The 27,969-nt window shown below is 35.2% G+C and overlaps 1 protein-coding gene across 3 annotated transcripts in view; it reads left to right on the top strand.

Moving 5' to 3' along the window:
- The window catches only part of CLINT1 (clathrin interactor 1), a 69,715-nt gene extending 41,950 nt beyond the window's left edge, over positions 1 to 27,765 (top strand). For 2 of the 3 annotated variants that reach the window (XM_021711083.1, XM_008055458.1), the window contains exons 4-12: positions 313 to 421; positions 1,379 to 1,543; positions 4,704 to 4,881; positions 8,636 to 8,882; positions 10,909 to 10,978; positions 18,703 to 18,777; positions 22,958 to 23,250; positions 24,704 to 24,908; positions 26,058 to 27,765. In XM_021711083.1, coding sequence (XP_021566758.1) covers positions 313 to 421; positions 1,379 to 1,543; positions 4,704 to 4,881; positions 8,636 to 8,882; positions 10,909 to 10,978; positions 18,703 to 18,777; positions 22,958 to 23,250; positions 24,704 to 24,908; positions 26,058 to 26,404 — 1,689 coding nt within the window. In that variant the 3' untranslated portion in view covers positions 26,405 to 27,765. The remainder of the gene's footprint in view (positions 1 to 312; positions 422 to 1,378; positions 1,544 to 4,703; positions 4,882 to 8,635; positions 8,883 to 10,908; positions 10,979 to 18,702; positions 18,778 to 22,957; positions 23,251 to 24,703; positions 24,909 to 26,057) is intronic. The other variant, XM_008055459.1, reaches the window with a different exon arrangement.
- Positions 27,766 to 27,969: the final 204 nt, after the last annotated feature.

Raw genomic sequence — 27,969 nt, 5'->3', positions numbered from 1 at the left:
TTTTCTAAAACCTTACTGTTTATTTATATTATAGGTTCAGATATTTTTGTACATCAGAATTACTGATTCTTTTAAGTCTTTGACACACAGTATTCAGTGGACAATTTATAATTATTTACTATGCTTAATATAAGAGAAACTTCAAATTGGTCATATAAGTTCTGGACCATGGTTTAAAGTATATTGTAAGGCACAGAAACCCCACTACCATAAAGATTGATTATTTACAAATGTTGGGATTTTTTTAAAGCCATTTACCAAAGTTCTACCAAAATTTTTGTCGTTAAATCATTTGATGCTTTGTATTTTTAGTCGTTGCTGCTCCTCGCTTACCTCATAAGGAATGGATCAGAGCGTGTTGTTACAAGTGCCAGAGAACACATTTATGATTTGCGATCCCTGGAAAATTACCACTTTGTAGGTGAGCAATAGAAAAACCTTATAAGCAAATTAAAACAGTAGTTGGAGTTGTCAGTCACCTGAACCAGCTTAGAAGCTTCTCTGCTCTAATTAGAATGTGACTGTTGCTGGTTGTGTGACGAGTGCAGAATCCAAGACGTGGGGCCCTAGAGTATTAATTAGTGAAGACAAGAACTTGCAGAAAAGACTGGCTAATAACAACAGAACCAACACAACATGAGTGTTCGGGTTTATATTAAAATATGCACTGGAGACTGGTCCCCTGTGGTGTCCATAAAGGAATAGCTTTAATCATATGGGAAGAAAAGGTTAGAGCTCCAAAACACACACATCTGTTTGAAGCTGGGTTTTTTTTTTCTCCCACCAAATAATATTTACTGTGCAAAGGCAGCAAGGCCAGAGTGTGTTTTGAATGTGAAAGAGGGTAGAGAATGAAGCACTTTTCATTTTGTAATGTACCCTAGTTATAAGCACTTGGAAAATTTAGTTTTTGAGCTACACTAAAACCTAGTAATTAGTTTTCCCAGACTTATATTAGGGAGCCAAAATGTTTGTGTGCTTTGCAGTTATTAAATGTTGAAGTGGTTCTTCTTTTGATTTGCTTTGTTAAAATTTGATTTAAAAAGGAAAAAGAAAATAATATTGACAGATATGTTCATTTCATATGGTTATCATCAGTAAATCCTTTTTAGTGGGTCTTTAATTGACTTTGCATAGTACCTTTATCTATGGTCCTTTTAAATTCATCTTTACATGCTCTTATTAGCCAAAATTTCATTTTAAAACTTAGAATTTGCTAAAGAGGAAATGACAAAGTTAATTAGCACAGTTTGCCTTTCTTTAGAATTTTTAAAAAATATTTGGCTTATATTTTGAAGTTTTGTCTGTTTTTCTGTTTTAAAGAATTTGATACATATGAATTCTTAAGGTTTTGGTTTCTCCCTTACCATCCTCACAGATGAGCATGGCAAGGATCAAGGTATAAATATTCGCCAGAAAGTGAAGGAATTGGTTGAGTTTGCCCAGGATGATGACAGGCTTCGTGAAGAGCGAAAGAAAGCAAAGAAGAACAAAGACAAATATGTTGGGGTTTCCTCAGACAGTGTTGGAGGATTCAGATACAGTGAGTATCAAAGACAGGTTGGCATCAGCATCAGCTTAGCTTCTTGGGTATATTTTAAGAATCACTGAAATACCAAAGACCATACTGCTATTTTTTTTTTTTTCAGGAATATATAGAATGCTAAAATATATGCAACTTTGACTTCTGTTACATGGACCTTGGGAATCTTCCTATTTTTAATTTTTGTGGATTCCGAATATAATTTTACCCATTAGTAACTAATTAAATAACTGCATACTTTGAGATGACATAGAGTATAAAACAGATATATACCCTTCCCTCTTAGGGTTACCGTGCTTTTAAAAAAAGGAGGGGAAAGATCTTTATAACTCACAGTTTAGAGCATGAAAATATAAAGCTTGATCAAGAGATTCATCTTTCTAATTAGAAACTTATCTGTTTTTGGCCAAAGCTTAGATATGCTTTCTATAAGTCAGTTCAGCCTCAGTCTTTTTTCTTACTTAAGTAGTACATAATTTGACATAGAAAAAGATGACTGATGATAGTTTTTCATTTATCATTTTTTGTCTATCACTTTGTTTATTGTTCCCAACACGTTTATTTAATTTGTTTTTTTGAGTTGGAGTCTCAATCTGTTGCCCAGACTGGAGTGCAGTGGCACAATCACAGCTCACTGCAGCCTCAACCTCTTAGGCTCAGGCAGTCCTTCTGCCTCAGACTCGCAATTAGCTGGGACTATGGGCTTGTGCCACCACACCCAGCTAATTTTTAAAATTTTCAGTAGAAAATTTTTTTGCCCAGGCTGGTCTCAAACTCCTGGGTTCAAGCAGTCCTCCCACCTCAGCCTCCCAGAATACTGGGATTACAGGCATGAGCCACCATGCCTGATGCAACACGTTTAAGAGCAGCTAGAGCATGCATCTCTCATGTTTATTTTTAATGTAATAATATAATATAGTTTCTCTAAAATAGGGCACTAAGTGCTTGAAGCAGGTATGTAGCATAAGAGCTTCCTTTCACAGCCTGTCCCTTTGAACTCATTTTGTCTTCTGCTGACCTCTGACAATTTCTGGTCATTTCGTGTATATGCAAACAGGCCAGTGCTGTGTTTCTTAGCAGTTATGCATTGAGGCTCTCCAGCTGTCCCACCTACATCTATGTTTGTTTATACTTGGATTTATGTTGAGATTTTCTGTGGAACTATGTAAAAATCTTCTATTATTTAGTGATTTCTTATAAAATATCTTTACTCATTTGTTCCTCTGCTTTCCTGCCCACAAGGAAAACATACTGCATTTAATTAACTGCTTAAGAATGTTTCTAACTGCGGAAAAAAATTCCTTTATTATGTTGAAACATCACATAAAAGTCAGTTTTTGAATTGGGCAATAATGTTTCTCTTAAAGCATATAAGTATGTTTTGGAACTTTTATTTGGGGGAGTAAGAAGTTTTTATATTATTTACCCAAGTATTTTATTCTTTAGCGTTTTCAAACTAGCTATAGCAATTTAATGTGTTTTTGAATAGAAATTGCTATTTACAACTTATTTCCCCCTTCTGCCTGCTTGTATCCTTCTTTTTAGCAGTACAGTACATAATTAGATAAATTAAGAAAACTGAGTAAATTTCAGACTCAGTCATAATGCACTAACTGCAGCATCTGCATTAGAGGTAGAGTTCAACATCTTGTGTGTATATCACAGTCTTTGCTAAATTATTTTTCATGTTTTGTTTTATTCAGCCTTAACTAATCAACATTAACAATTTGTATGTTTTTCCATTCTGACATTAGATAATGTCTTACCGATATTCAGTATCTTTCACATTAATTTAGTATGATGTCCATCCACCATGCTAATTGATTTGGTTTTCATCCACTGTCATTTTTCCTGTACATTTGTTTTTTTCAAAGTCTGATTCATCATATTGTTGAAATGTATATACACGCTGCTGGAAAATCACTTATTTTTGAAAAACCATTCTGATTGAAGTTTTGTTTAGAAAACTTCATTTTGCCATGTTTTCTTTAAGTTGGTGGTCAATTCCAGATTCAGTATGTATATTTTAAAATCCTTAAACTCCTATAGAAAAATGCAATTTTAGCTGGCAGTTCAGGAAAATGGTTTTGTCCAGTATCCAAAGGTCATGTATGCATCAGAACTGCTAACAGCAGTTCGAAGTAAAAGCTCTATTTGCCACTTTTTTATTGTTTCTCATTGTTCTTTTCCTTTTCTTTTCAACCTGCCTTAATTTTCAGTGTTTTCTTTAAAAAAAAAAAATGTGATTTCTCTGTACCTTCTACTCTTGCTTTTTAAGTTGAATTTGGACATGGAAAGAGAGACATAAAATGATAAATTCTTATTTCTTTTTCAGGCTCCTAGGGGCAAGGACTAAAACATCTTGACATTTTGAGTTTTTTGTTAATTTCCATGATCTGTTCTCTTCATTCTCAAATTTACAGTGAGGTTTTAGGTTTTGCCAATCTCAGCCATGTAGTTTGCATTGGTACTTGAATAGGTTGTCATTATTCTGAACTACTGATTGAGCATTCTGATTCTAATATGTAAAATGATTCTAGTATGTAAAGTTTTTGGTAGTTGGAGTAATATTTTCTTTTTACAGTAGTTGCAAAATGTTTTACCATGCCTTGAAAATTCATTGATTTTTCTAGTTTGATACTAAAGAACGACAGTGACTTGAGTTCTTTCAGCTTATGGTGACATACGGTATTCAGATTGGTGCTTCTTTCATTTTTATATTTTAAGACACTGTTACTGTCCAGTACTTTTATAAAAATTGAAAGCAATTAAGGGACAGGAATGAGATATAGCACATTAAGTGACTTTTCTAAAAACAAAAAGATTTTCATCTCTCTTTTGCTTATGTAGGTTGTGTTGGTTTTGTGTTTTTGCTACTCCTTTCAGTAGCCTTTAAGAACTTCCCGATATGCTGTGCTGTGCATTAAGGTTGTGTAAGTTTTCATAAACAAAAGCTTTTGAATCTGCATTCCTGCCACTTAATGACTGGCATTACATGCTGTGCCTTGCTGTAATTGTGTTGATTCAGCACTGTGGGAGCTTTCTGTTTTCCTTTGAAAATGATTTTATTATGAGGAAAAGCCTCAGAAATAAGAACTGTAGACACGTTTTGAATTTAATGTCCTTAGAGTTGGTTTTTTTTTTTTAATGCTTTATATAGGTGAAAGATATGATCCTGAGCCCAAATCAAAATGGGATGAGGAGTGGGATAAAAACAAGAGTGCTTTTCCATTCAGTGATAAATTAGGTGAACTGAGTGATAAAATTGGAAGCACAATTGATGACACCATCAGCAAGTTCCGGAGGAAAGATAGAGAAGACTCTCCAGAAAGATGCAGGTATTAACACTTTGTCTCCAGGGTCTCTTAGAAGGGGTGCTGAATTTGTGCAGAAGGGCTTTTGGTTTTTTGATGTTTTTGTTTGGGGTATTAGCATTATCTGAAGTTTGGCCTTTTTTTTTTTTAATAGACTATTTTTTTTAGAGCAGTTTAAGTTCATAGAAAAACACCATAAAAACCATATAGAGAGTTGCCATATACTCTTCTCTCCTTCTCCACAGTTTCTCCTGTTAACATCTTGCAACTATGGTATGTTTGTTAACCACTGAAAAACCAATATTGATATACTATTATTAGCTAAAGTCTCTAGTTTACATTAGGGTTCCTTGCATTGTTCAGTTTCATGGCTTTTGATAGATCATTTCCACCATTACGGTATCATAGAGAATAGTTTCACTGCCCTAAAAATGCCCTTGCAAAAATATGGAACAATTCACAAATTTGTAAGTCATTCTTGCACAGGGGCCACACTAATCTTTGTATCCTCCCATTTTTTTGTATAAGTACTGCCAAGCAAGTACTGTGCAGCTGTTTTTAAGATGCTAGGTCAGACACTATTTGCAGTTAGTATTGATATACCTTCCATGTTGCCTGTGTCCACTGAATTCTGAAGTTGATCATGTGTTCTTCATATTTTTATTAAGGCTGTATAGTCTTTTCTCAGAATTTTTTTCCCCAGCAAGGAAACTTTCACAGATTATTTTGCATTTAGACATCAGATGGTCCAGGAATCTAAGATGTTGTTGAGGGATAATGAAGTTTATATATTAAGTTTAAATAAAAGTTAAAGGATTTGAAATCTAATGCTTCCTGTGACATTTCATTAGGATTCTGTGCCAGTGTGTACCGGAAAATAATCCAAATGGATTTTGAGCCAAAAATTTTTGAGAATAGACCTGTATTTTTATAAACTGCATTTTCTGATGGTAGGGCATTGTGCTTAGTTTTACACAGAACAATACTTAGAACTTTGCAGTGCTCACATTTTGTTCTTACTTACCAGTATAGCTATTAACTAGTTTTTCTGGTGATTTACAAGACCTTTGTCATTTGTGCCTCACAATATCTGTGTTAAATAGGATAGAGTAAACATTTTATCCTTGTTTTTTATTTTTTGTTTGTTTGTTTTTTTTGAGTTGGAGTCTCCCTCTGTCGCTCAGACTGGAGTGCAGTGGCCACTCCCGGCCACCGCAGCCTCGCCTGCTGGGCTCCGGCGGTCCTTCCGCCTCAGCCTTCCAAGTAGCTGGAACTATAGGTGTGCGCTACCATGCCCGGCTGATTTTTTGATTTATTATAGAGATGAGGTCTCGCTGCCCAGGCGGATCTCGAACTCTAAAAGTTTACTTTTTAGAAGTAAAACCTGAGGCTCAATCAGACCTTGTGGACTTTCCTTAAAGTAACACAGTTAGTGATGGAGCTGAGCCTTCAAGTGAGCTCTTGTAACTAAATACCGTTTTTTCCCCCTACTCTCCCCAAATCTTAATAGTTCAGATTTAAGAACCATTAAAAAGAGATACAAATAAAATCTATTTTTAAGTGTTTTTCCAGTATTTTTTCAAATTTATTAACTCCCCACAGTTCAAGACTATTTCTGGAATGTGGTCTTTGAAGAGCCAGAACTTATTTTTAGCACTTCGAATATATCTATTTTACAACTATGTTTCTAGCCACCTTTATACTGAAAAAGGACACGTATGATAACTATAAATACTAAACATTGGGAAATGATGCCCACTCCAAATATTCTGTGCTATCTTCCCCCTCATTAATGTTTTTGTGGCCTGTATAAGTTTTTGGCGTGGTTTAAAAAACATTATTGAAATGACGGGCATTATGCTGTTATTTCCTGAAGAAGTGTGGGAATCAGGTGAGGTAGGTCAGTTAGAAATCAGGTGAATTCTTATACTTTTTCTCCTTTGCTCTTTCATCCTCACTTTTTCTTTTATTGCTTTGTCTCTCTATTCGTATTTTTATTTTTTTCTCCCATGATTTCTTTTCTATGTTGCCTGTAAGACAGGATCTCCTAGAATTTCTAAATCTTTTATATAGAGTATTTAGGTGTAAAAAAGTGAAGATGCAGTGGATATGATTTATCATAGGAACAATAGGGCACACCAGGGACTTTTTATCTTAGAGTATTTGTAAGAGAAGAGTAAATTTTTAGACAGAGTTTCATGTGACCTCTCTGGCTTGTTACCAGAATTTCAGACTTAGTTGATAATATTGAATTTAGGACTTCTGGTCGATTGATCAGATATGAAGCTTTCAGATATGAAGCTTTCATTTCATCGTGTGCTAGTCAGATTTATACTGTCAACTTGTAAATAAATTATCTTGCATAGAAATAAAAATAGACATCAAAAAGGTCAGAATTTTGTTTTACTTGTGGAACTGATGATGAGAATTTTTAGGTCATTGTTGAGAAGTTTATAAGGGCTTTTGATCACATATGAGATCTTACAGGTTCCTTAAAATGCTTACATATAAAAATATATGTAGAAAGGGTACCTGATTTTAAACCAGGGAAAGTGTGAACCAGGCCCAAACTTCACCTGCATGCAGCCTACCTGTGTAGCTAATCCTGACTTCTTGTACTTCACATCTCTATAATAAAATAAAATTTTAAAAACAAATAAATGTGTGTTTTAGATATATATATGTAAGCCCCTAGCTCTGTGTGGGAAGTCATTCTTTTTGATCCTTGATTTATACAAGTTCCAAATTGGTTTATATTTAAGTAGAAATTGCTTTAGATTAGTCTGAGTTAAATTGCGTCAGTGATAGTCATAGTTTAAAGTAGACTTTTCAAGCATTTTATTCCAGGATATTTATAAATTAAACCACCTACTCTGAAATTAAGTAATACAGGTAATGGAACATATTTCAAGTAATTTTTCTTTCTCTTTGTCCTACTTGGCACCAGAAAAAAACCCAGTGCTTTATTATTGGAGAACAAACTAGTGCTGGTATTTTTATTCCCAGCATATGAAAAACCCAGACTTTACTCTAGGTATTTTTTCTTTTACACTATTAAAAAGGAAAAAAAAATTGTATGTTTCTTAAAAGGAATTATTTCAAAAACATCTTAAATATACCTGGTTTTCTGTACAGCAATTTTTATAGTATATGAAAGTTTGATGTCCTGATGCTATAGTGAAATAGAGCACAGCTGTAAAGTGCATTACCTCATATTTTTTTGTACTTACAGATGAGAATTTAATCATCTGAATTCAGCTAGAATATTTTTGAAGTATCCACTGACATTTTAATATTTTAATATGTACATGTATTAATATATGAGAGTTGATGGCAGAATATGTTATAAAAATGGAATGGTAGCCATATGCACACAATCCATTTTAAGAAAATAATCATCAAATGCAGATGTTTGAACTGATAGGGTCTTATCAGTTGATTCTGATATAGTAGTCTTGCTATTTTATATTTAAATTAAGTTTTAAATCTATAATAAACAAAAGCTTGAGTTACTTCAGACGCTATTTACATAGATACTTTTTGTAGCAGTGTTTTAGACTTATCTAGAGGATTCTGTGTGCTCCCACTTCACCTCCCCAACATGCACATTATCATTATTCAGACAGCTTAGATAACATTCTGTTGATCTCTGTCAGATAGTCAAAGTATGGAATTTTGGGTTTACTGCATTTGAAATTCTTCAGCTCAAATCACTGAGGACTCCATTTAAAAATAATCCCAAGTCTTATTATTTTGCTTCATTTTTAATATCTTTTAGTGACAGCGATGAGGAAAAGAAAGCTAGAAGAGGCAGATCTCCCAAAGGTGAATTCAAAGATGAAGAAGAGACCGTGACGACAAAGCACATTCATATCACACAGGCCACAGAGACCACCACAACCAGACACAAGCGTACAGCAAATCCTTCCAAAACTATTGATCTTGGAGCAGCAGCACATTACACAGGGGACAAAGCAAGTCCAGATCAGAATGCTTCGACCCACACACCTCATTCTTCAGTTAAGGTGGGAATGGCAGGAGTTTACACATTATACATGGTTTTATTTTTATAAACTACTTTTGGAATTCCTGCATTAGTAAGCTTGGACTTTCTAGGCAGTCGTATTAATTATAGATCATCTGGCATGTATTACTCAGAGTCATTAATAATAAGAAATCTCTTTGGGGGAAGAAACCTGTCCAATTGCTGAGTGATTGTCTATGTACTTTCTATGAAAGTAGAAATGACACTCTTGGTTCATTTGAAAAGGTGGTGAATCAGAATGCAGTGCGTGTTTCCTTCTACACACCCCAACTGGTTACCGAGTACAAGTAGATTCACTAAAGAAAACATTGGGAGTATTTGGAAGTTTTAAGAAATTACAAAAGAGAGACCAAGAAGATCTGTAGGTGAAATTATCTCATTTAACACAGAAATGTTGTCTATAAAGGGAGGCTTATTTGCCTTGTGGTTATTCTTGGTTAGTATCAGAATCACTGCCTTTTGTACCATCTGTTTATTTTTATTCACCAGAGGAGTGAAACTCACCTACTGGTACCTGGCCACATGTTTGTTAAAAGATGGAACTCTATGGAAGAGGGAGATTTGCCCTGGAAGATTAAATTGCTATTTTTGTTTCTTTTTCCACATTACTGTTAATTCATCTTGTGTTTTTGTAACAGCAGTAGCTAAAAACTGGTAGAAACAGTTGTCTAATATGTACAGAGAATTATAGCTGACTCTAATAAAGCTAGTCCCACTTAGTGGCAATAACAAGTACTATGTCAGCTTTTGCCACATGTCTTCTGGGCTGACTGGTGTGTAATTTCACCCATGCAATCCTTTTAGAAAAAAAGTTTTGATGAAAATCTCAGAATGTGTTATTTCTTTATTATCTTAGACTACCCCTTCTGTAGATACAGTTTGCTTACTAATAGCTGTAGAGGATCTGGTAGATAATCAAAATAATTAAAGCACAAATACATGATGGCTGTCATGGAGAACTAATTTAAGTTTACATGGGGCATATTATCCCAACTGTATACATTTTTTAGCAATAAATTGAGACTTAATATCTTAAAAAGAATCAATTTGTAGTAGAGCCTGAATATATGTCACTCTGCCATAAATATTTTGTAGTTGTAGTATAAACTTTTGTTTTTTATTACCAAAAGAAAAAAATGTCTAGAAGGTTGAATGAAGTTCTTTAAAATTTACACAGTTGGTACGAGTCTTTTTTTAGTTTAAAGGCCTTTTTAAACCACAGTATAATATTTTAATCTTCAAGGCTCAAATCAACATGCCTAGGAACTTAGTGTTTTCCTAGTTCCTCACAATTGAGTTCTAAATTGGCATGTATGTATTGAACACATAAGACATAGGTGCATAGGTATCAGGGTGCTGAGCTCTGTGGAGAAGACAAAAATCGTTTTACAATTACAAGTCTCACTGTTTAGGAACCAAATATGAAACAGATGTCAAGGTATATCGGACAACATAGAATTATACTGTGTAATATACAAACAATAAGTATTGCTAAGTTTGATAGAATTTTAGAGCTGGATAGCATGTTGGCCTCTAATCCAGTAGATATCAATCTTTGGAATTATCTAGGGAGCTTTGTTGTGAGACTTTAACAGGCCAAGGTATACCTTGGGCAATTATGACTCAATAAATTGTATGGTGACTGGGAAGTATATATATATATCAGGGCATTTAAAAAAAATAACTGAATCATAACATTAAGATTTGAGTGGCATATGAGAGATATGTTTTTCCAGAATGAAATGCAATAAGAAAAGAAATAAGTTTGGAAAGAGAGTGCAGACGTTAGGGACTTTTACACTGTGGGAAATAGTTATTTAAAAGTGCTAACTTCCTGCTGCTCAATAAGGATTCAAGGTCTGTACTCTTTTTTTCAGAAAACTAAATCTATCCTTAGTAAGATAATTACAGGTATTTGTGTCTAAATTGGGAATCAGAGATGGGGAGAGCTGATTTTAGAAAAAATAGGAATTTTTCTAAACTTCTTAGTTTGTGTGTGATTTCAGACTTCAGTGCCTAGCAGCAAGTCATCTGGTGACCTTGTTGATCTGTTCGATGGCACCAGCCAATCAACAGGTAAGCTTCCAACACTGGCTTTTTCTTTTTAGTAACCATGGTTTCGGAGTAATTTTTTAAAATGTCAAATAAAAGTAGAATGACAAAATTATTAATTTGCATTGGATTTCTTTTTTATGTGAAATTAGTGAGCCTTGAGTATTATTGGGGATGAATTGTTTAATTGCCTAAAATAAGGGAGAAGGGTGCTTAAATATATGATAATTTGGTACTCAACTTTAAGTTATCCCTGATAAGAAGTACACTCTGTTTTATATATTTTTCTGGCCACCCTCTAGCAAAACCTTATTTGTGGTAGGTAGTCAATAAATATTGGTGATTAATAATAGTATTCTCAAATAAATGCAAGTATAGTACTTACTATGACTCTTTTTATCTGAGGTAGTACTTCTTCCCTAATTAATAATACATGGTATTTCAGGGTAATGTATACTTTCTGAAATTTTCCATGATCAAAGATTTTGTAGTTCCCACTTTTAATTTTTTTAGGTTAACTTGGAAAAATAAAAAATTATAACTGCCGTCTTTGCTTTCTTTATAATTAAAATGTACTGCTCTTCACACTTTACTGTCTTTTCTTAAATCTTAATTCTGGCTGTCAACATGGGCAATGCCTAAAGTTCATTTAATTTTTCATTCATTTATTCAACAAATACTTGTTGCACCTGACACTTGTCTAGGTGCTTGTAAAACAGAGGTCTTGCTCATGGAAAGGTCAAGTGAAACAGTGATCATTAATCAGAGCCAAAGATGGTTACCTAGTTATAAGCATGCCTACCACTTTGGAAGAAGGGATTTGGTGAAAGTGTGTAACTACCTACCAAACATATTTTAAGAGGGCTACAGCAGAACAGTTTACCAATATTTTTTTGTAGATAAAGTTGATGGTTTCTTCAGTTTGATATCCAGTATGTGATAGATTGTATTTGAATAAAATCTGATAAATTGTTTTCAAGAAAATTGATATTTTTAGGATTGTATCTGATGATTACAAAGTTATAATAAACTGTTGTACTACATGTCATAACAGCTCAAGAAATACAGCTTCTGTTTAAAGACAATCTTTCCAAGCCTGTTTAAAAGTTCATTTCACATTAAAATATAGACAAGATGGAGGTATAACTAATAGGCAAAATCTATTACTCCCAGTTGTATGTAGTGATTTTCAAAGGTGAATTTTTTAAAACTTCTAAATTAGTATTTGAGTGTAAGTCTTAACTTTTCATGGATAGTTTAGTACACAAAATTAACATAATATAGAGTCCCCTGTTTTCTCCTTTTTCTTGCTTACTATCTTAAAATTCTGAAACTGAGAGTAAGCTTTATAGGACATCTGGTTTGACCTGCTTTCAGAAATTCCTCAATTCCCTTTCCCTTTTTTCTGTAACTATAACTGTTCCTAAAATTATTTTTTAAACTTTATTGGACTAATATTCAAGGTTACAAACAACTACATTAGTTGTTTAACAATTTATGTGATGTCTTTTTTTGTATGTTTGGATGTGAACTGTAGAGTTAACTGGTAGTTAGCATATAGTCATATAATACAGTCATAGTGTCACTGAATATCAACTATTTTGGGCTTCCTGGCATGAAATATTAAAGAGCTTCTTTCATGCATCTGTGGAAAGTTTTAATGGAGCAATCATAGAAGAATTAACTAGGAAGGTCAGATAAGTGGATGTAACTTTTTTTCTTGGTGATATCAAGATTGCTTTGAACAGAGAGAATTATTAAATACCAGCATGCTTCCTTTGCTTGGCAAGAAACCTTTGAGTGGTTTCCTTCTCTAATGCAAACAGTAGATTGACTAATTAAATAGACGTAGCAATTAATATTAATACAGTAATTGAGACAAAGTTTGAATGAAATCTGGACTGTCTCTTGCCTTAAAGTTTATTTTGTGTTAATAATATGGATTGACATTAGAAGTCTTTTTTAAAGTTATCTCCTATTTGAAACAGTGTGTTCAATCAGTTTGTGCAGATCCCCCTTCAGTCAGTACATAAATTTAGTTACTCCTGTCTCTATTTAATATTTTAATACGATATTTTATGTTGAATTCAGCAATGAAAGAAAATTGGGTATTAAATCTTTAGGACCTACACATGAGAAGGTGTAAGACTATACCATATTAACATTGCTGTTTGGTGTGCCATTTGGGTGTCATTGACCAGATGTGCCCATGTTTATAATAGTGCTGTCATGCAGGTAATATGGGCAGAAACTAAGCTAAGCAGATATGGCGTCTGTACCACTCTCCAGATAAATATATCCTCTGAGAAGATGCTCAGATTTCCTTGTGTGTGTGTATCTATATCCTTTTTAGCATTCTCAAAGGTATATATGGTAAAATCATTGTAGAATATCTTACCAGCTTCAAAAATACATATGTGAAACCGAACCATTTATCAAGACTTACTTGAGACTATCTTCATAAATTTGCTTTGTGGTGATTTTTTTGTTTTTTTTTTTTTTAAGTCAGAGTCTCTCTCTCTCTGTCGCCCAGACTAGAGTACAGTGTCATGCTCCTAGCCACTGCAGCCTCAACCTGCTAGGCTCAGGTGATCCTTCCACCTCAGCCTTCCAAGTAGCTGGAACTACAAGTCATGCTCCACCATGCCCAGCTAATTTTTTGGTTTATTGTAGAGACAAGGTCTTGCCATGTTGCTCAGGCTGGTCTTGAATCCCTGAACTCAGGCAGTCAGTCCTCTCGCTTCCACCTCCCAAAGTGCTGAGATTACAGGCATGAACCACTGTGCCTGGCTGTGATGATGTTGTTTTAAAATCTGTGGCCAAATGATGTTTTGGTGGCTTTTACATTTAGTGCATTGTTAAGTAAACATTTTAAGAAATGATTACTAGTTTAAAGTACAGTCATATGTTACATATGTGACTGTGGTTCCATAAGATTAGAATAGCATATTTCTACTGTACTTTTAAAATATTTAGATACACAAATACCATTGTGTTACAGTGGCCTGCAGTATTCAGTACAGTAACAAAATAGGCTATACCATATAGCCTAAGTGTATAGTAGGTTCTAGCACCTAGATTTGTGCAAATACTCTCTATTATGTTCACACAGTGATAAAATCACCTAACAGTGCGTTTCTCAGGATATATCCCAATCATTAAGTGATGCATGACTGTACGCAGAAAGTAAACCAATTACTATTGAGCGTGATGGTGCACGCCTGCAATCCTATTATTTTGGGAGGTCAGTGCAGGAGGATTGCTTGAGTCCAGGAGTTCAAGACCAGCCTAGACAACATAGCAAGACCTCCTCTCTACAAGAGGAAATTTTTTTTAAAAATGTATTTGCAAAAGGAAATTTTTTAAAGTTAGCTGGTTGTGGTGGTACATGCCTAGTCCTAGCTACTTGGGAGGCTTAGGTTGAAGGATCGCTTGAGGCCAGGAGGTCAAGCCTTGTTCATGGCCCTGCACTATATCCCGGGCGACAGAGTGAGATCCTGGCTCAAAAAAAAAGAAAAGCCAATTAGTGATAGAATGCTGAAAATCATTGCATTTCTTTTCTTTTTATTTCTTTTTTTAGCTTACGTTTTAAAAAAGAAGTTGTCTTCTTTGTCCTTTTTTAATTAAGAAATTTAGGTCTTGGCTAGCATACTATTACACAAGATATTTTTAGTACAATAATTGAGATTGAAGAGAAAATACATCATAATCAGTACAAATAGGAAGACCATACATGACTTGTAGTATATTTTGAATTCTTCTTTTTAAAGGTAAAAAGAAAAAAACTTTTAAAAGGACTAAGATATATTAAATCCAAAATGTTAATTACATTTACATTTACTTTTGAATCTCTTGCTTTGGACTCAGTAATTACTAGTTATTTGAGCTTGTACATGTAAATATTCACCTGGTTAGAGCCTCCATACACCAACTTACATATTAGAATTTGGGTGGCCTGGCTCAGTGGCTCAGCCTGTAATCCCGTGCCTTTGGGAGGCTGAGGTGAGTAGATTACGTGAGCCCGCGGGTTTGAGACCCACCTGGGCAGGCGAGACCTCATCTCTACAATAAAATAAAAAAATTAGCCAGGCGTGGTAGCGCACGCCTATAATTCCAGCTACTCGGAAGGCTGAGGCGGAAAGATCACTGGAGCCCAGCAGGTCAAGGCTGCGGTGGCTGGGAGTGGCCGCTGCACTCCAATCTGGGCGACAGAGTGAGACTCCAACTCAAAAAAAAAAAAAAAGAATTTGGGTGGGGATTGTCTAGTTTTAAGCCAAGTTTACTAAAAATAAAATTTTTTTTAGTATTGTCTCTTTTTCACTGATTATTAAAAGTAATGCATGCTTCATTTGGTAGAAAGCAAGTGATTCACCTTAATTTGGACACATAAAGTTAACTGTTGATAATTCAGTGAATTTCTTTTTTAAATAAGTGTTCTATATATCCAGTCAGTATATTTATTTAAACATTTAAAAAATGTTGTGATAAATTTTTTTTCAAGTTTTTTAGACATGGGTTTTGTTTTTGTTTTGATAACTGCTTTTTCACCTAAGATCTCATGACCATTTCCTTATATAGTTACTATTCTTTTAGAAAACTTTTCATTGCTTTATAATCTTATATTGTATGACTATACTATAATTTATTTAGCCAATCAGTTCATATTTTCTGGATATTAAGTTTTGTGGGTTCCCCCCAATTTTTCTCCATTATTTATAATGCCACCTTTTAAAACCTTTCAGTTTGGTAAGGAGAAAACAGTATTTTGTTTTATTATATATCTGTTTGATAACTGAATTTGAACACTTTTTGTATTTTTATAGGCCAGTTTTGATTTATCTATTCATGTCCTTTGTTATTTTTTCTATTAGGGGTATTCATCCTTATTGATTTTTTTTTAAGCTTCTTGTATGCTATAGATAATAATTCTTTGTCATGTTTTTACAAATTTTTTGCACTTTGTCATTTCTATAATTTTGTACATATTAGAATTTTTCATACAAAAAATTGTTTTTCTGTAATCTAGATTAAATTCTTTGTTGAAGCAAATTCTATTTGTAATTTAAGCATACCCAGTTTAGCTGTATTTTCTTGTTCTAAGCATTGCTTTTGAAAATACATGTTCCCAGCTGGTGGCTGTAAATAACCTCCTTGCTGCCCTGAGAAGGCAGATGGAAATGGTTCATTTATAATGACAGCTCTCATGTGGGAATCTTGAAGGATAGGTCTTATGAAAATTAGCAGTCTTCCACATGCACCATTTTTTGGTAGACTCTTATTTACATTCCCTTAGATAGAAGTTTTCTGGGAAAATGCTTAAGTATAGAAAATTTCTGTGGAATTTGGTGTGAATATCAAACATACAGATATGGATTGTCTCTCCTAGGAGAGAGAGGTTTTCCAAATGAAATAAGGAGATTTTTAATTTTTGAGAGAGTTTTCAAGATTGAAGATCACATTGTGTAGAGTACCAATAGAAGCATAATATGTGGCACTTTAAAAGATTAAAGAAAAAAACCAAATCCTTTTCAAAGAAAGGCAGTTTCTATTTGTAAAATAGCTCTGTGCATCTTTTCTTTCTTTGCTCCAAGTATTCTCAGGTTGAAATCAAAACCCCTCTAGTATGAGTGAAGAGGAGTAATATATGTCAAGAACAAATTTCCTTACTTGGTTTAAAGTTGTGATCTATAGCTTGTATTCTCAGCATGAATTTTCTTTGTAGCCTAGACTGGGTAAGATTTGAAAATTCATAACTTTGTTTTATTTTATAATAAATTACATGTTGATGTTTAGTCACTGCTTGGATGAAGCAAATTAAAATAATCTCCAATTTTCTTATCCCATAATGGTACGGTCATTGATTAACCATTATTCTGTTACCCAGCAGTATACTTTGATCAATATTTTAAGCATGAAGGAGCATTATAGAAAACAAATGTATGAATATTAAGCAGCAACTGTTGAAAACATTCATCTGCTTCCTAGTTTTTAGTAATATGTATGCTTGTTTATATATAGTTTAAACATGGAGCTTGGTGATCTTTAGTGTTCCTTGTCACATTTTATCATAATGTACGTACCTTTAAGGAACAGAAAACCAAATCACTGGTATTATCCTTTGGCTGAAGTAAAAATTAGACATATAAGCTATACTGTTGGTAAGACTGAAGGACCTTTGCTTTTGGCTGGCATTAGTTCTCTGGTGAGTGAGGACATGTATATATGTGAGCATGTGCATCTGTAACATAGTGGAGGAATAAGGAATTAGTTATGCCTGCTGATGGTTGACTACAGTAAATGTGCATTAAAAAGAAATATCAAGTACACATGTATCAGGAACTGATTTGTTCCTTTTGTTACTGCCGGCCATATATTAAGAAGGGGAGATGGTTCTAGTTTAATTAACTCAGTTGAGTGTAGCAGATGGGGCAGAATGTCTTGCAGCGATAAGACAATTCAGAAATGGCACCAGATGTTGAAAGCTGTCCCTGGTGGTGTTTGAGTGCAGCCCAGATGTTCCAGTCCCACCTGGCTAGTTTCTAAGCACTGCAGGCTAAGCAGCTGTGATGTAACCTATATAATGTTCACATAACACTAAAAGCACCATAATTGAACTGCTGCTATAGACTTCTAAGGTTGTGACTATTAAGAGGTGAAATGCTTAAGGACAGACAAAAATAAGGACAACTATTTACAGTTTTAGATCTTTGGCTGATTCATTAGTTGAATTGGATAAAATTGAATATTAAAAACTTGAATTAATGTTATTATTCAGATTTTATATAAAAGTAAATATTCTTACCTGTGTAGTGTTTACAGATAAATTTTTGTATGAGAATATGATGTTATGCACACAGAAACTGATTTGCAGAATCTGATTTGGATCTTATCTCTTTAAAAACAACACCACTCTAGAAATAGCAAAAGGCGATTTTTCCCATGCATTAAAAACACAAGTATTTACTCTTTTCTGGAGTAAACAATAGGAGAAAAATAGTCTACCAAAATCGTTGCTGTGATTTTTCTCACTTTATCTGTTTAAAATGATTTATTGATGTCAACTTTTATTTTTTGTTTTTTTCTCTCTAGTTCTTTTTTATTTGTTACTTGTTTATTGTGTACTATTTGTTTATTTTGTACCATTTGAGAGGAAGTTGCAAACACCATGACATTTGGCTCCTAAAATACTTACATCTCCTTACAAGGAGATTCTCCTTTGTAATCATATTATAGTTATATTTGGGACTTAACATGAAAACATTAATATCTAATATACATGCTATATTCAGATTTCCCTAATGTCTCAGTTCTGTTTTTCTGAATGGCACTTTTTAAAAAATCCAGGCTCCAATCAAGGATCCTTCATTTAGTTACTTGTGAATATCTTATTCCCCAGCAATGACTTACAGAGGTTTTGGCTGCCATTGAAGATACTTATAGAGAGCATAATTGGCTGGATAAATTGGAAGCCCACATTATGTTTGTGAAATATTAGTGAGAGATACCTTTAACCAAAGATGTGGTGTCATTTGCCTTACTAGATTTAGGACTGAGAAACGTGAAAGAGACTGTGGTAGATGACAGGGAACAGCTACATGAAGTCTCGATCAACAGACTAGGTTATATGAGGGACGTGGGGCCTCTAATATTGGGTATTTTTTGTGTGGCACTAAATTGGCATCCTGGAATTGTTTACAATTGTTCTCTAGTTCTGGTGGTTTAACTTTTTCCAACTTCTTAACTTGTAGGAGGATCAGCTGATTTATTCGGAGGATTTGCTGACTTTGGCTCAGCTGCTGCATCAGGCAGTTTCCCTTCCCAAGGTATGCTGCAGTTTGATTGGCTGGAAGTCTAGGGGCAGGAAAAAGGCCATCAAAACAAAAACTCCCATCCCCCAAATCAACTTCTTTTTATCATTTTTCTCCTTGCAGTATTTATATTTCTTAATTCCTAAAGAATTTATTCGCCGGGGTCGGTGGCTCAGCCTGTTAATCCCAGCACTTTGGGAGGCCGAGGTGAGTGGATTGCCTGAGCCCGTGGGTTCGAGACCCACCTGGGCAAGCCCTCATCTCTACAATAAATAATAATAAAAAAAAAATCAGCCGGGCGTGATAGCGCGCGCCTGTAGTTCCAGCTACTTGGAAGGCTGAGGCAGAAGGATCGCCAGAGCCCAGCAGGTCGAGGCTACGGTGGCCGGGAGCGGCCATTGCACTCCAGTCTGGGTGACAGAGTGAGACTCCAACTCAAAAAAAAAAAAAAAGAATTTATTCACAAAGTGTTTTATTGGGCAAATGTTTTAAATGTTCCTATTTGATTACAGACTACTCAGCTACATCTAAAGAAAATTGCCTGTCAATTTTTGCCTTTTTTAGAGAGTGTGGGACATGTAAGTATGTAAAAATAATCTCATTTTAGCAGCAAGAATATTATGGTTTATGTTTAGTTTAGCTTATGTGATTTTCATGAATAAAAGGAACATTGAGATTGGGTAGACTGTCTTACTAAAATTTATTCCTTTGAAATTTCAGTATTATAGAGTATTTTAATGAAAAATAGCAACTTAATGATGACATATCCTAAAATAGTGAGCAGTAGAACCTCAGGCAAAACTTTCTCACTCACTCTGTGTTAGAGTAGAAATTTTAAAAAAACCAACATTGAAGCAGAATATAGGCTTAAATATCAAGAGTGAAGTTGAAGGACTTGTCTTTTTTCCTTTTTTTTTTTTTTTTTTGAGTTAAGGTCTCACTCTGTTGCCCAAGCTGGACTGTAGTGGCACAATCAGCCACTAAAGCTCACCACAGTCTCAGCCTTCTGAGCTCAGGCGATCCTCCCTTCTCAACTTCCTGAGAAGCTGGAACTATAGGCACACGCCACTACACCCAGCTAATATTTATTTTTTGTAGAGACGAGGTCTTGCTATATTGCGTAGGCTGGTCTCAAACTCCTGGGCTCATGCAGTCCTCATGCTGAACTAGGAGGATAATTGTTGAGTAATTATCTGCTTCATTTTGTGAGTGTGATTATGCCTTTTAAGGGTTGATACCTTACTTTAGGCAAATCAAAATGGAAAGTAAACATTGCCCTAATTTTACAGACTCCCTGTGTAATTCTCAAAGTTTTTATGTATATCAAGTTGCCTACTATGCAAATAATTTGAATATGTTAATTTTGCCTAAGTGATACATCTCTTCATCTATATGCATGTGATTAATATCACCTGATCACCATTACGCAGGGGGCCGAAATTGTTGCAACAATGATTAATCATTTCTGAACAATATATGCCCCCCTAGAAATCTCTTCCTCTCGTGATTAATCATGCCAGATACTAAGTTTTTAGATGGGGCAACATATTTTACCCCAAGTAAATAGAAAATCAATATAAGGTTTACCTCTATTCAGTGTTCTTACTTAAATCAGTTTGAATTGTTTAATATATAGAACTAATTGTAAAACAATGAATGCAATCTCTTCTGTAAAGGAGATCAAAGATGTGTTTTAGTAAAACCCAGAGGTAATGAATATTAGCCCAGTTTTTATATTAAATTGTCGGTAGAGCTTAGGGTTTCTAAGTGAATTATTTTCTCTTTTGAGGGTACTTACATTTTAATGTGGTAATAGAAGAATATAATTTTAAAGAGTTCATGTTATTGTTCTCTTTTGATATTTAGCATAATGAAACACAGTATTACAGTGGTCGGTTACCTTTTAGGCTAGACAAAATGTATTTCCAAGTTGTAAGTGAACATGGACTGCAATGAGATGGTATTAATTAACTTGGAAATACATACTACTCGCTTTCAGGTGACAGTTTTTATGTAGCTCTTTTTTCACCTTTTGCTTTTCAACTTTCATTTATTCATACTTATCTAGCTGCCCCTTTCTTTTCTTTCTTTCTTTTTTTTTTTGGAGTTGGAGTCTCACTCTGTTGCCCAGACTGGAGTGCAGTGGCCACTGCAACCTCGGCACACTGGGCTCCGGCGATCCTTCCGTCTTAGCCTTCCGAGTAGCTGGAATTACAGGCATGTGCTACCATGCCCGGCTGGTTTTTTGATTTATTGTCGAGATGAGGTCTCGCCAAGTTGCCCAGGCGGGTCTTGAACCCGTGGGCTCAGGCAGTTCACTCACCTCAGCCTCCCAAAGCGCGGGATTACAGGCTGAGCCACCGAGCCCGGCTGCCCCTTTCTTAAGGAAAGGCTTATTTACTTAGGTACATCTATAGCCTAGTTTAAAAAAAATTTTTTTTAATAGCCCTTGCCTTTATAACCATGTATTCCAAATAGTTAATACTACATATGCAGAATTTACAGAAGCTTGACTTAATACTTATATGACACAAAAAGGATAGTGTAGTGCCTTGGCTCTCACCTGGACATTCACAGTTAATTCAGAGTAACAATAACAAACCTTAAGTGGCACTTTACTATGCATAAAAGTATTTAATCCCCATAACTTGGGCACATTGAGGTTAAGTAATTTGCTCAGGGCTGCATAGCCAGTAAGCTACAAAATCCATACCTTTAACACTACATTCTATCAACCTATTCAGCCAAAAAGACACCTGTATACGCATATTTATAGCCATATTATTCACAGTAGCAAAAACATGGAACCAACCACACTGACCATCAAAAATGGAAGGGATAAAGAAAATTTGATGCATATCCGCAATGGAGTATTATACAGCCATAAAGAAAAACAAAATCATGGACTTTGCAGCAAATTGGATGGAGTTAGAGACCATCATACTTAGTGATCTAACATAGAAACAAAGAACTGAATACCACATATTCTCACTCATAAGTCGGACCTGAACATTAATCACAATAGCACAAGGGACAAATCAGCAGTTGCTGGGCACTGCCAGGGGAGGGAGGCATGTAACAGCACAAAGGATATGTGACACTTCCCAAACCAGGGAAAGTGAGGGCCCGTTGAAGGCCCAGACTTCACCTGCATGCATCCTGTTTGTGGAGTTAAGCCAAGCCTTACTTTTATCCCTCATCTCTGTAATAAAATAAAACATATGTTATATTGAATGCATTCAACCTTAAATTTGTATTTATATTGTGAAGTATAGTGATAAGAGTATTGTCTTGGGCTTGGCTTGGCTTGGCTTGGTTTGCTTTGATTTGGCTCAGAGTCACACTCTGTGGCCCAGGCTCGAGTACAGTGGCGCAGTCATGGCTCACCACAGCCTCAACTTCCTAGGCTCAGGCAATCCTTCTGCCTCAGCTTCCCAAATAGCTGGGGAACTATAGGGTGTGTGCCACCACACCTGGTAATTTTTTGAATTTTTTTTTTTTTTTAAAGATGAGGTGTTGCTATGTTGCCCAGGCTGGTTTCAAACTTCTGGGCTCAAGCAGTCCTTCCACTTTGGCCTCCCAAAATGCTGAGATTACAGGCGTGAACCTACCCTTCATTTTATTTGTTTGTTTGTTTGCTTTTTCTTCCATGCTTTTTTGTTTTGGGGATTTTTTAAAAAAGAAATTTAATCTCATGTTCTTGGGGTTTTAAAAATTGCACAAACCAGCATAAATTGTAGTTTGAGTTCTTGAACCTTTCCAAATAGTGAATGAATTAAATGAGTTCTCTGGTTTTACTGAGTGTCTCGTTACATGAGGATTCTGGCGATTCCAGCAAAAAGTTTAACCAGTTGAGAGTTTTCTTCTTGCTTTTCAGAGTCCCACACTAGATACTTGTTCAGCTGAAAGCATATTTGATATGTAAACTTGATTAAAGGGAAGTTTTTATGGTAATTTCTGTGTGTTTCCTGCAGACCTGCCAAGAGATGGATTTTTACTTCATGGCTGGGAGTTTTTTTTTTTTCCTTGCCACCTTGTTAACTCTTGTGTAATATTCATGAGAAAGGATAATGTCCAGATGGAGATGGCACCTGCAGATGTTAATCTGGATGGACTCGGATCAGCTCTAATTTGTTTCAGTTCATAGATTGTTATATTTGAAAGTTTCTTACCCTTAAAGTTCTTTCTGTTTTAGTAACAGCAACAAGTGGGAATGGAGACTTTGGTGACTGGAGTGCCTTCAACCAAGCCCCGTCCGGCCCCGTTGCTTCCAGTGGCGAGCTCTTTGGCGGTGCCTCACAGCCAGCAGTGGAGCTTGTGAGTGGTTCACAACCAGCTCTAGGCCCACCTCCAGCTGCCTCAAATTCTTCAGACTTGTTTGATCTTATGGGCTCATCCCAGGCAACCATGACATCTTCTCAGAGTATGAATTTCTCTATGATGAGCACTAATACTGTAGGGCTTGGCTTGCCCATGTCACGATCACAGGTACATCGTCTGCGTCTTTTGGAAATTGTCACTTGTACTCTTTTTTTGATGCTCTAACTCAAATAATGATAGATTAGCAGAAAGCAAAAAAATAAGCCCTTTCTATGTGCATGCATATATGTGTGTATATGTATACACTTTGGCACACTGCATTCTTTACACTCCTTCCCCTGGTGTAGTCGTTTGGATTCTGGAAGGCAAGGCCTTCCACCTATATTGTAGTCACTGTAAAACCAAGCGTGGTGCCCGCACAGAGGAGGAATGTGCCAAATATGTATTAAATCACAGATCAGTATTTAGTAGGGTTTAAAAATCCTGTTTCAGAAAAAGGAATAGAGATACCTTTTTCACCCACGGCAAGCATTCATTTAGTAAAATTGCTGGTTATGTCCTTTGAGAAGTATCCCTCGTTGTTTGTAGAAAGTCATTCTCTCAAATGGTGAATGTTCTCCTCAATTCTGGGCCTCTTCTACATTATAGAAACATAATGTAGCTTTTCTTTCAACTTTCATTTTCATAAAGGAAAACAACCAAAACAGGAGCTTCTTAATTCACTTTTTTATAGTTAAAGCCAAATACCAGTACTAGCTTAGAATTCAAACAATTGCAGGATTGGAAAATGTGTTTGAGTTGTACCAGGGCCATGCCGTTTTGACTCAGGCTATTGAGAATATTTGTTAATGATGCTAATTATGCATTTTAATATGCAGATTCTCTTCTTTGGGATGTTAGGATGAAGGAAGAGAAGAAAGAAGCAGAAAGGTGATTGTTCTGTATAACAGGGTTAGACCTAGTGTACAGTTTAAGCATAAAGCCTGTCTATTTTATTTACGGTCTTAATGGTAGCTGTTGTAATTGTTTGCATCGGTACATTTTTTATTATTCTTTCTGTTCCTATTCCTTTTTTCTGTCCCTTAGTTATCCTTAGTAACCACCAGGAACCTCTGCTTCTTTCTCTTGAATTTCGCCTTTTTCCTAATTTGGTCCATGTATATGAAGTTCCCATAGTGTTACTCGCTTTAGGCAGTAGAGGTGAGCACAGAGCAGGGAAATGTCGATCAGGATACATGAAATGTAATTGGCTCTGTGATGGCCTTTGATAGCATGAGAAGTCATATGCTGAATACATTTCCACTTCTATATTTCCTTGAAGCTATACTAACCTGAAGTAGGCAGTCATCCTAGGCATTTGCCAGGGCTGTGCCTTTTAGACTTTGGAAGATGGGAAAACGATTGTTAATGTAAATGTGTTGTTGGTCTCTTCTATCTCAAACCTGATTGAGACTTAAGAGGTACTTCTTTGGGAAGCTGATGATTCAGAGTATTAAAGACATTAGCGTAGAATATTTCTGATTCTTTCTAGTTTCAAATGTTCATTATTGTGATTGAATTACTACCTGATAATCTTTATGGAATAGATGCTTACTTTTTAGAGCATTTTTCTATTTTCCAGCCTTTGCAAAATGTTAGCACAGTGCTGCAGAAGCCTAATCCTCTCTATAATCAGAATACAGATATGGTCCAGAAATCAGTCAGCAAAACCCTGCCCTCGACTTGGTCTGACCCCAGTGTAAACATCAGCCTCGACAACTTACTACCTGGTATGCAGCCTTCCAAACCCCAGCAGCCATCACTCAATACAATGATTCAGCAACAGAGTAAGTGACCTCAAGACATCTCTCTGCTTATGTACTTCCAGTCTTTTGCCCTCGTGCCAGGACTTCTCCCAGCTATGAAATAAAAATACATAACATACACTAGCTAAGGTTAACTGAAGTGTGGTCACTTTAGATCTTTTTACATGTACTCGTTTGATACCCTCCTGGCACATGGGCTTACTTTGTATTCTACTCTTGGCATGATAGCATTTGTTGTATTGTGGTGAGTTTTGGGAGCCCAATCACAAACCATATTTGCTGTACCAATGTTTTTTAATATAGGTAAGTATGATGAGGAAACAAAAATCATCTGAACTCCACTGTCTAGGGGTAATCACCATTAGCACATGTTTCTTTCCATCTTTTCTAAGCATATTTTTAATACTTGGGATCAGTCTTTTATATCGTTTTGTTTCCTGCTGTTCTCATTCAGCTTTAAGTTATGACCATTTACTCTGTGTTGAATATTCTTTTTGTAATTATTTTTAAAGAGACAGGATGTTGTTCTTTCTTTCATACTGAAATACAATGGCATGATTTTGGCTCACTGCAATGTTGGCCTCCTGGGCTCAAGCAGTCCTCCCAGAGTGTTGGGATTACAAGCTGAGCCACCACACCCAGCCTGAATGTTCCTAGGAAAAATACTTTTTAGATCCTTGTCGTTAGCCATCACATCAGTACATGATTCTGTTGCTGATTATTTCGGTTGTTTCCAACTTTTTTAAATAAATAACTCTAGGATTTTGTGTAAATCTTCATACATCTGACTTTTTCCTTAATACAATGTTCTAAAAATAGAATGAGCCAAAGGATATAAACTTTTTTAACATTTTGATACACACTAGCTCTTGCCAACTTGCTAGGTAGGTTTTAATGATAGAGTTTTGTAGGAATGTTTTTAAATTGGCTTATGCTTTTTCCCCAACCCACTCTTTACTGTTTCTACATTTTTGGGAAACCAGGGCCAACAGCCACTGAATATTTCTCAAGAGTGGCCAGTCCAAATGAACTGACTTCTTTTATAAAATCACTATAAAGGAATTGTATTGGGGCTAGAAGTATTGATGGTCAGAAAGATTATATTAGATTCTGCTCTGTGAATCCGAGAATTCATGTGGTAAAGTTCTTCTTTCTCTTTTCTTCTGTTAGATATGCAGCAGCCTATGAATGTGATGACTCAAAGCTTTGGAGCTGTGAACCTCAGTTCTCCATCGAACATGCTTCCTGTCCGGCCCCAAACTAACACTTTGATGGGAGGACCCATGCCTATGAGTATGCCCAATGTGATGACTGGCACCATGGGAATGGGCCCTCTTGGAAATGCCACAATGATGAACCAGGGCATGATGGGCATGAACATGAACATAGGGATGTCAGCTGCTGGGATGGGTTTGACAGGCACAGTGGGGATGGGCATGCCCGGCATAGCCATGACTTCTGGAACTGTGCAACCCAAGCAAGATGCCTTTGCAAGTTTTGCCAACTTTAGCAAATAAGAGATTGTAAAGAAGCAGATTGAATGAAGAACTTCTAGCTGTGCAGATAGGTGATGTTGGGATGGAAAATGCTAATCAATCCCCTTTCTTTTATCAGTTAATTAAAATAAACCTACATAAAGAACCAAAAAGGCTGTTTTATAAAAGTGAACTATCTAGTATTTCAGAAGGCCAGGCAAGAGCACTTCAGATGAGACAGAATCATTTTTTTTCCAGTGAGGATAGACCACAAATGGGGTGATGAGACCATTGAAAGCCTTTATAAATTGAAGAGCTCGTGTAACATCATAATTTGTGGGAAGACTGAATAAATGTTTGGATCTCTAATTTTATACTTTCTTTTCCTGAGGAACTTGATTTTTCTGTCCCTGAATCGCCTTGTCATAATTGGGTCTGTTCCTTTTACTACCACTTTTGAGTCCATATATGAAATCATTAAAGTTGGATGATCAGTTTTTTATAAAAATATATATTTTTGTCCAAAAAAAGCATACATATGTGATTATGGCTAAATCAAAGGTAACTGGAATGTATATACTTTTGCTAATGTTCCAGCAACACTGCTATTATACTATCCAAATTTTTATTGTAACAAAACCTCTTTAAGCAATTGGTGATAGCTATGGGACTTTTCTCATGTCTTCTGCTGTAATTATCCTGTGCAGAACTAGGAAAAATATTTTTTCAGGACTGCTCTATGGTTTCCTTTAAAAGAAAAAAAAACCCTCCAGTGTTTTGTTTGTTTTTAGCAGTCATTATTTACAATTTGCAGTGATTAACTTGGCAAGGCTTCTTTCCGTGTTTATCCCTGTAGCCATCATTTAAGTCAGGAACAGTCGAAAGAGAAAAATATTTATTTTATTATTATTTTGGTGTCTGAAAAGGTAAAAATCCATTAAAACCTTAAGTTAAATATAAATGTTAGAACTCAATGTTCGCTTTTAGGTTTTATGCAGTATTTTGTTTTGGTTTTGAGTGTATATAATATGGCATTAGCAATATGGTTCCAATAGGAGTTAAATATATATTATTAAAGGAGACCTGTAGCAGTCAAAGATTTTATTGATTTAATGACAAATAAAGGAAATTAATTAAGATGGTTTTGTTTTTCTGCTGTAATTCTGCATTAAGCTCACATGAAAATCATGATTCTAGAGTTTGGAATGCAAAATTAATTGTTTCACCCTCAAGCTGGAAATATTTTTCAAAATAAATACTATAATATAGATATCCAATTATTACCTCCCTACTTTATGTTGGAAATTTTTTTTTTATTAAATTGATAAAATTTTGTTCCCATTGTATTCATAATGTTCTGTTATACACCATTAAAATGTTCATTAAAATCAATGTTGCACTGCTTTTTCTTTTATTCTGTTAGACATTTGAGACCATTTGGGGAAGAAATAATTATAATTTAAGCAAAGTAATTTTTATAAATAATTCAAAATTATTTAATGATTTCTCTATTCTTTCCTATCAGACTCTACTGTTAGGAATTAAAAATGAAGCAGCAAAGATATCCTGACCTGCTCCATTCTTGCTAATGTTCCATCTACAACATT

The sequence above is a fragment of the Carlito syrichta genome, unplaced genomic scaffold (assembly GCF_000164805.1).
Source record: "Carlito syrichta isolate Samal-C Ts95f unplaced genomic scaffold, Tarsius_syrichta-2.0.1 Scaffold301856, whole genome shotgun sequence".
NCBI lineage: Eukaryota > Metazoa > Chordata > Mammalia > Primates > Tarsiidae > Carlito > Carlito syrichta.
The sequence above is the reverse complement of the archived record's forward strand: the minus strand, read 5'-3'. Positions and strand labels throughout refer to the sequence as shown.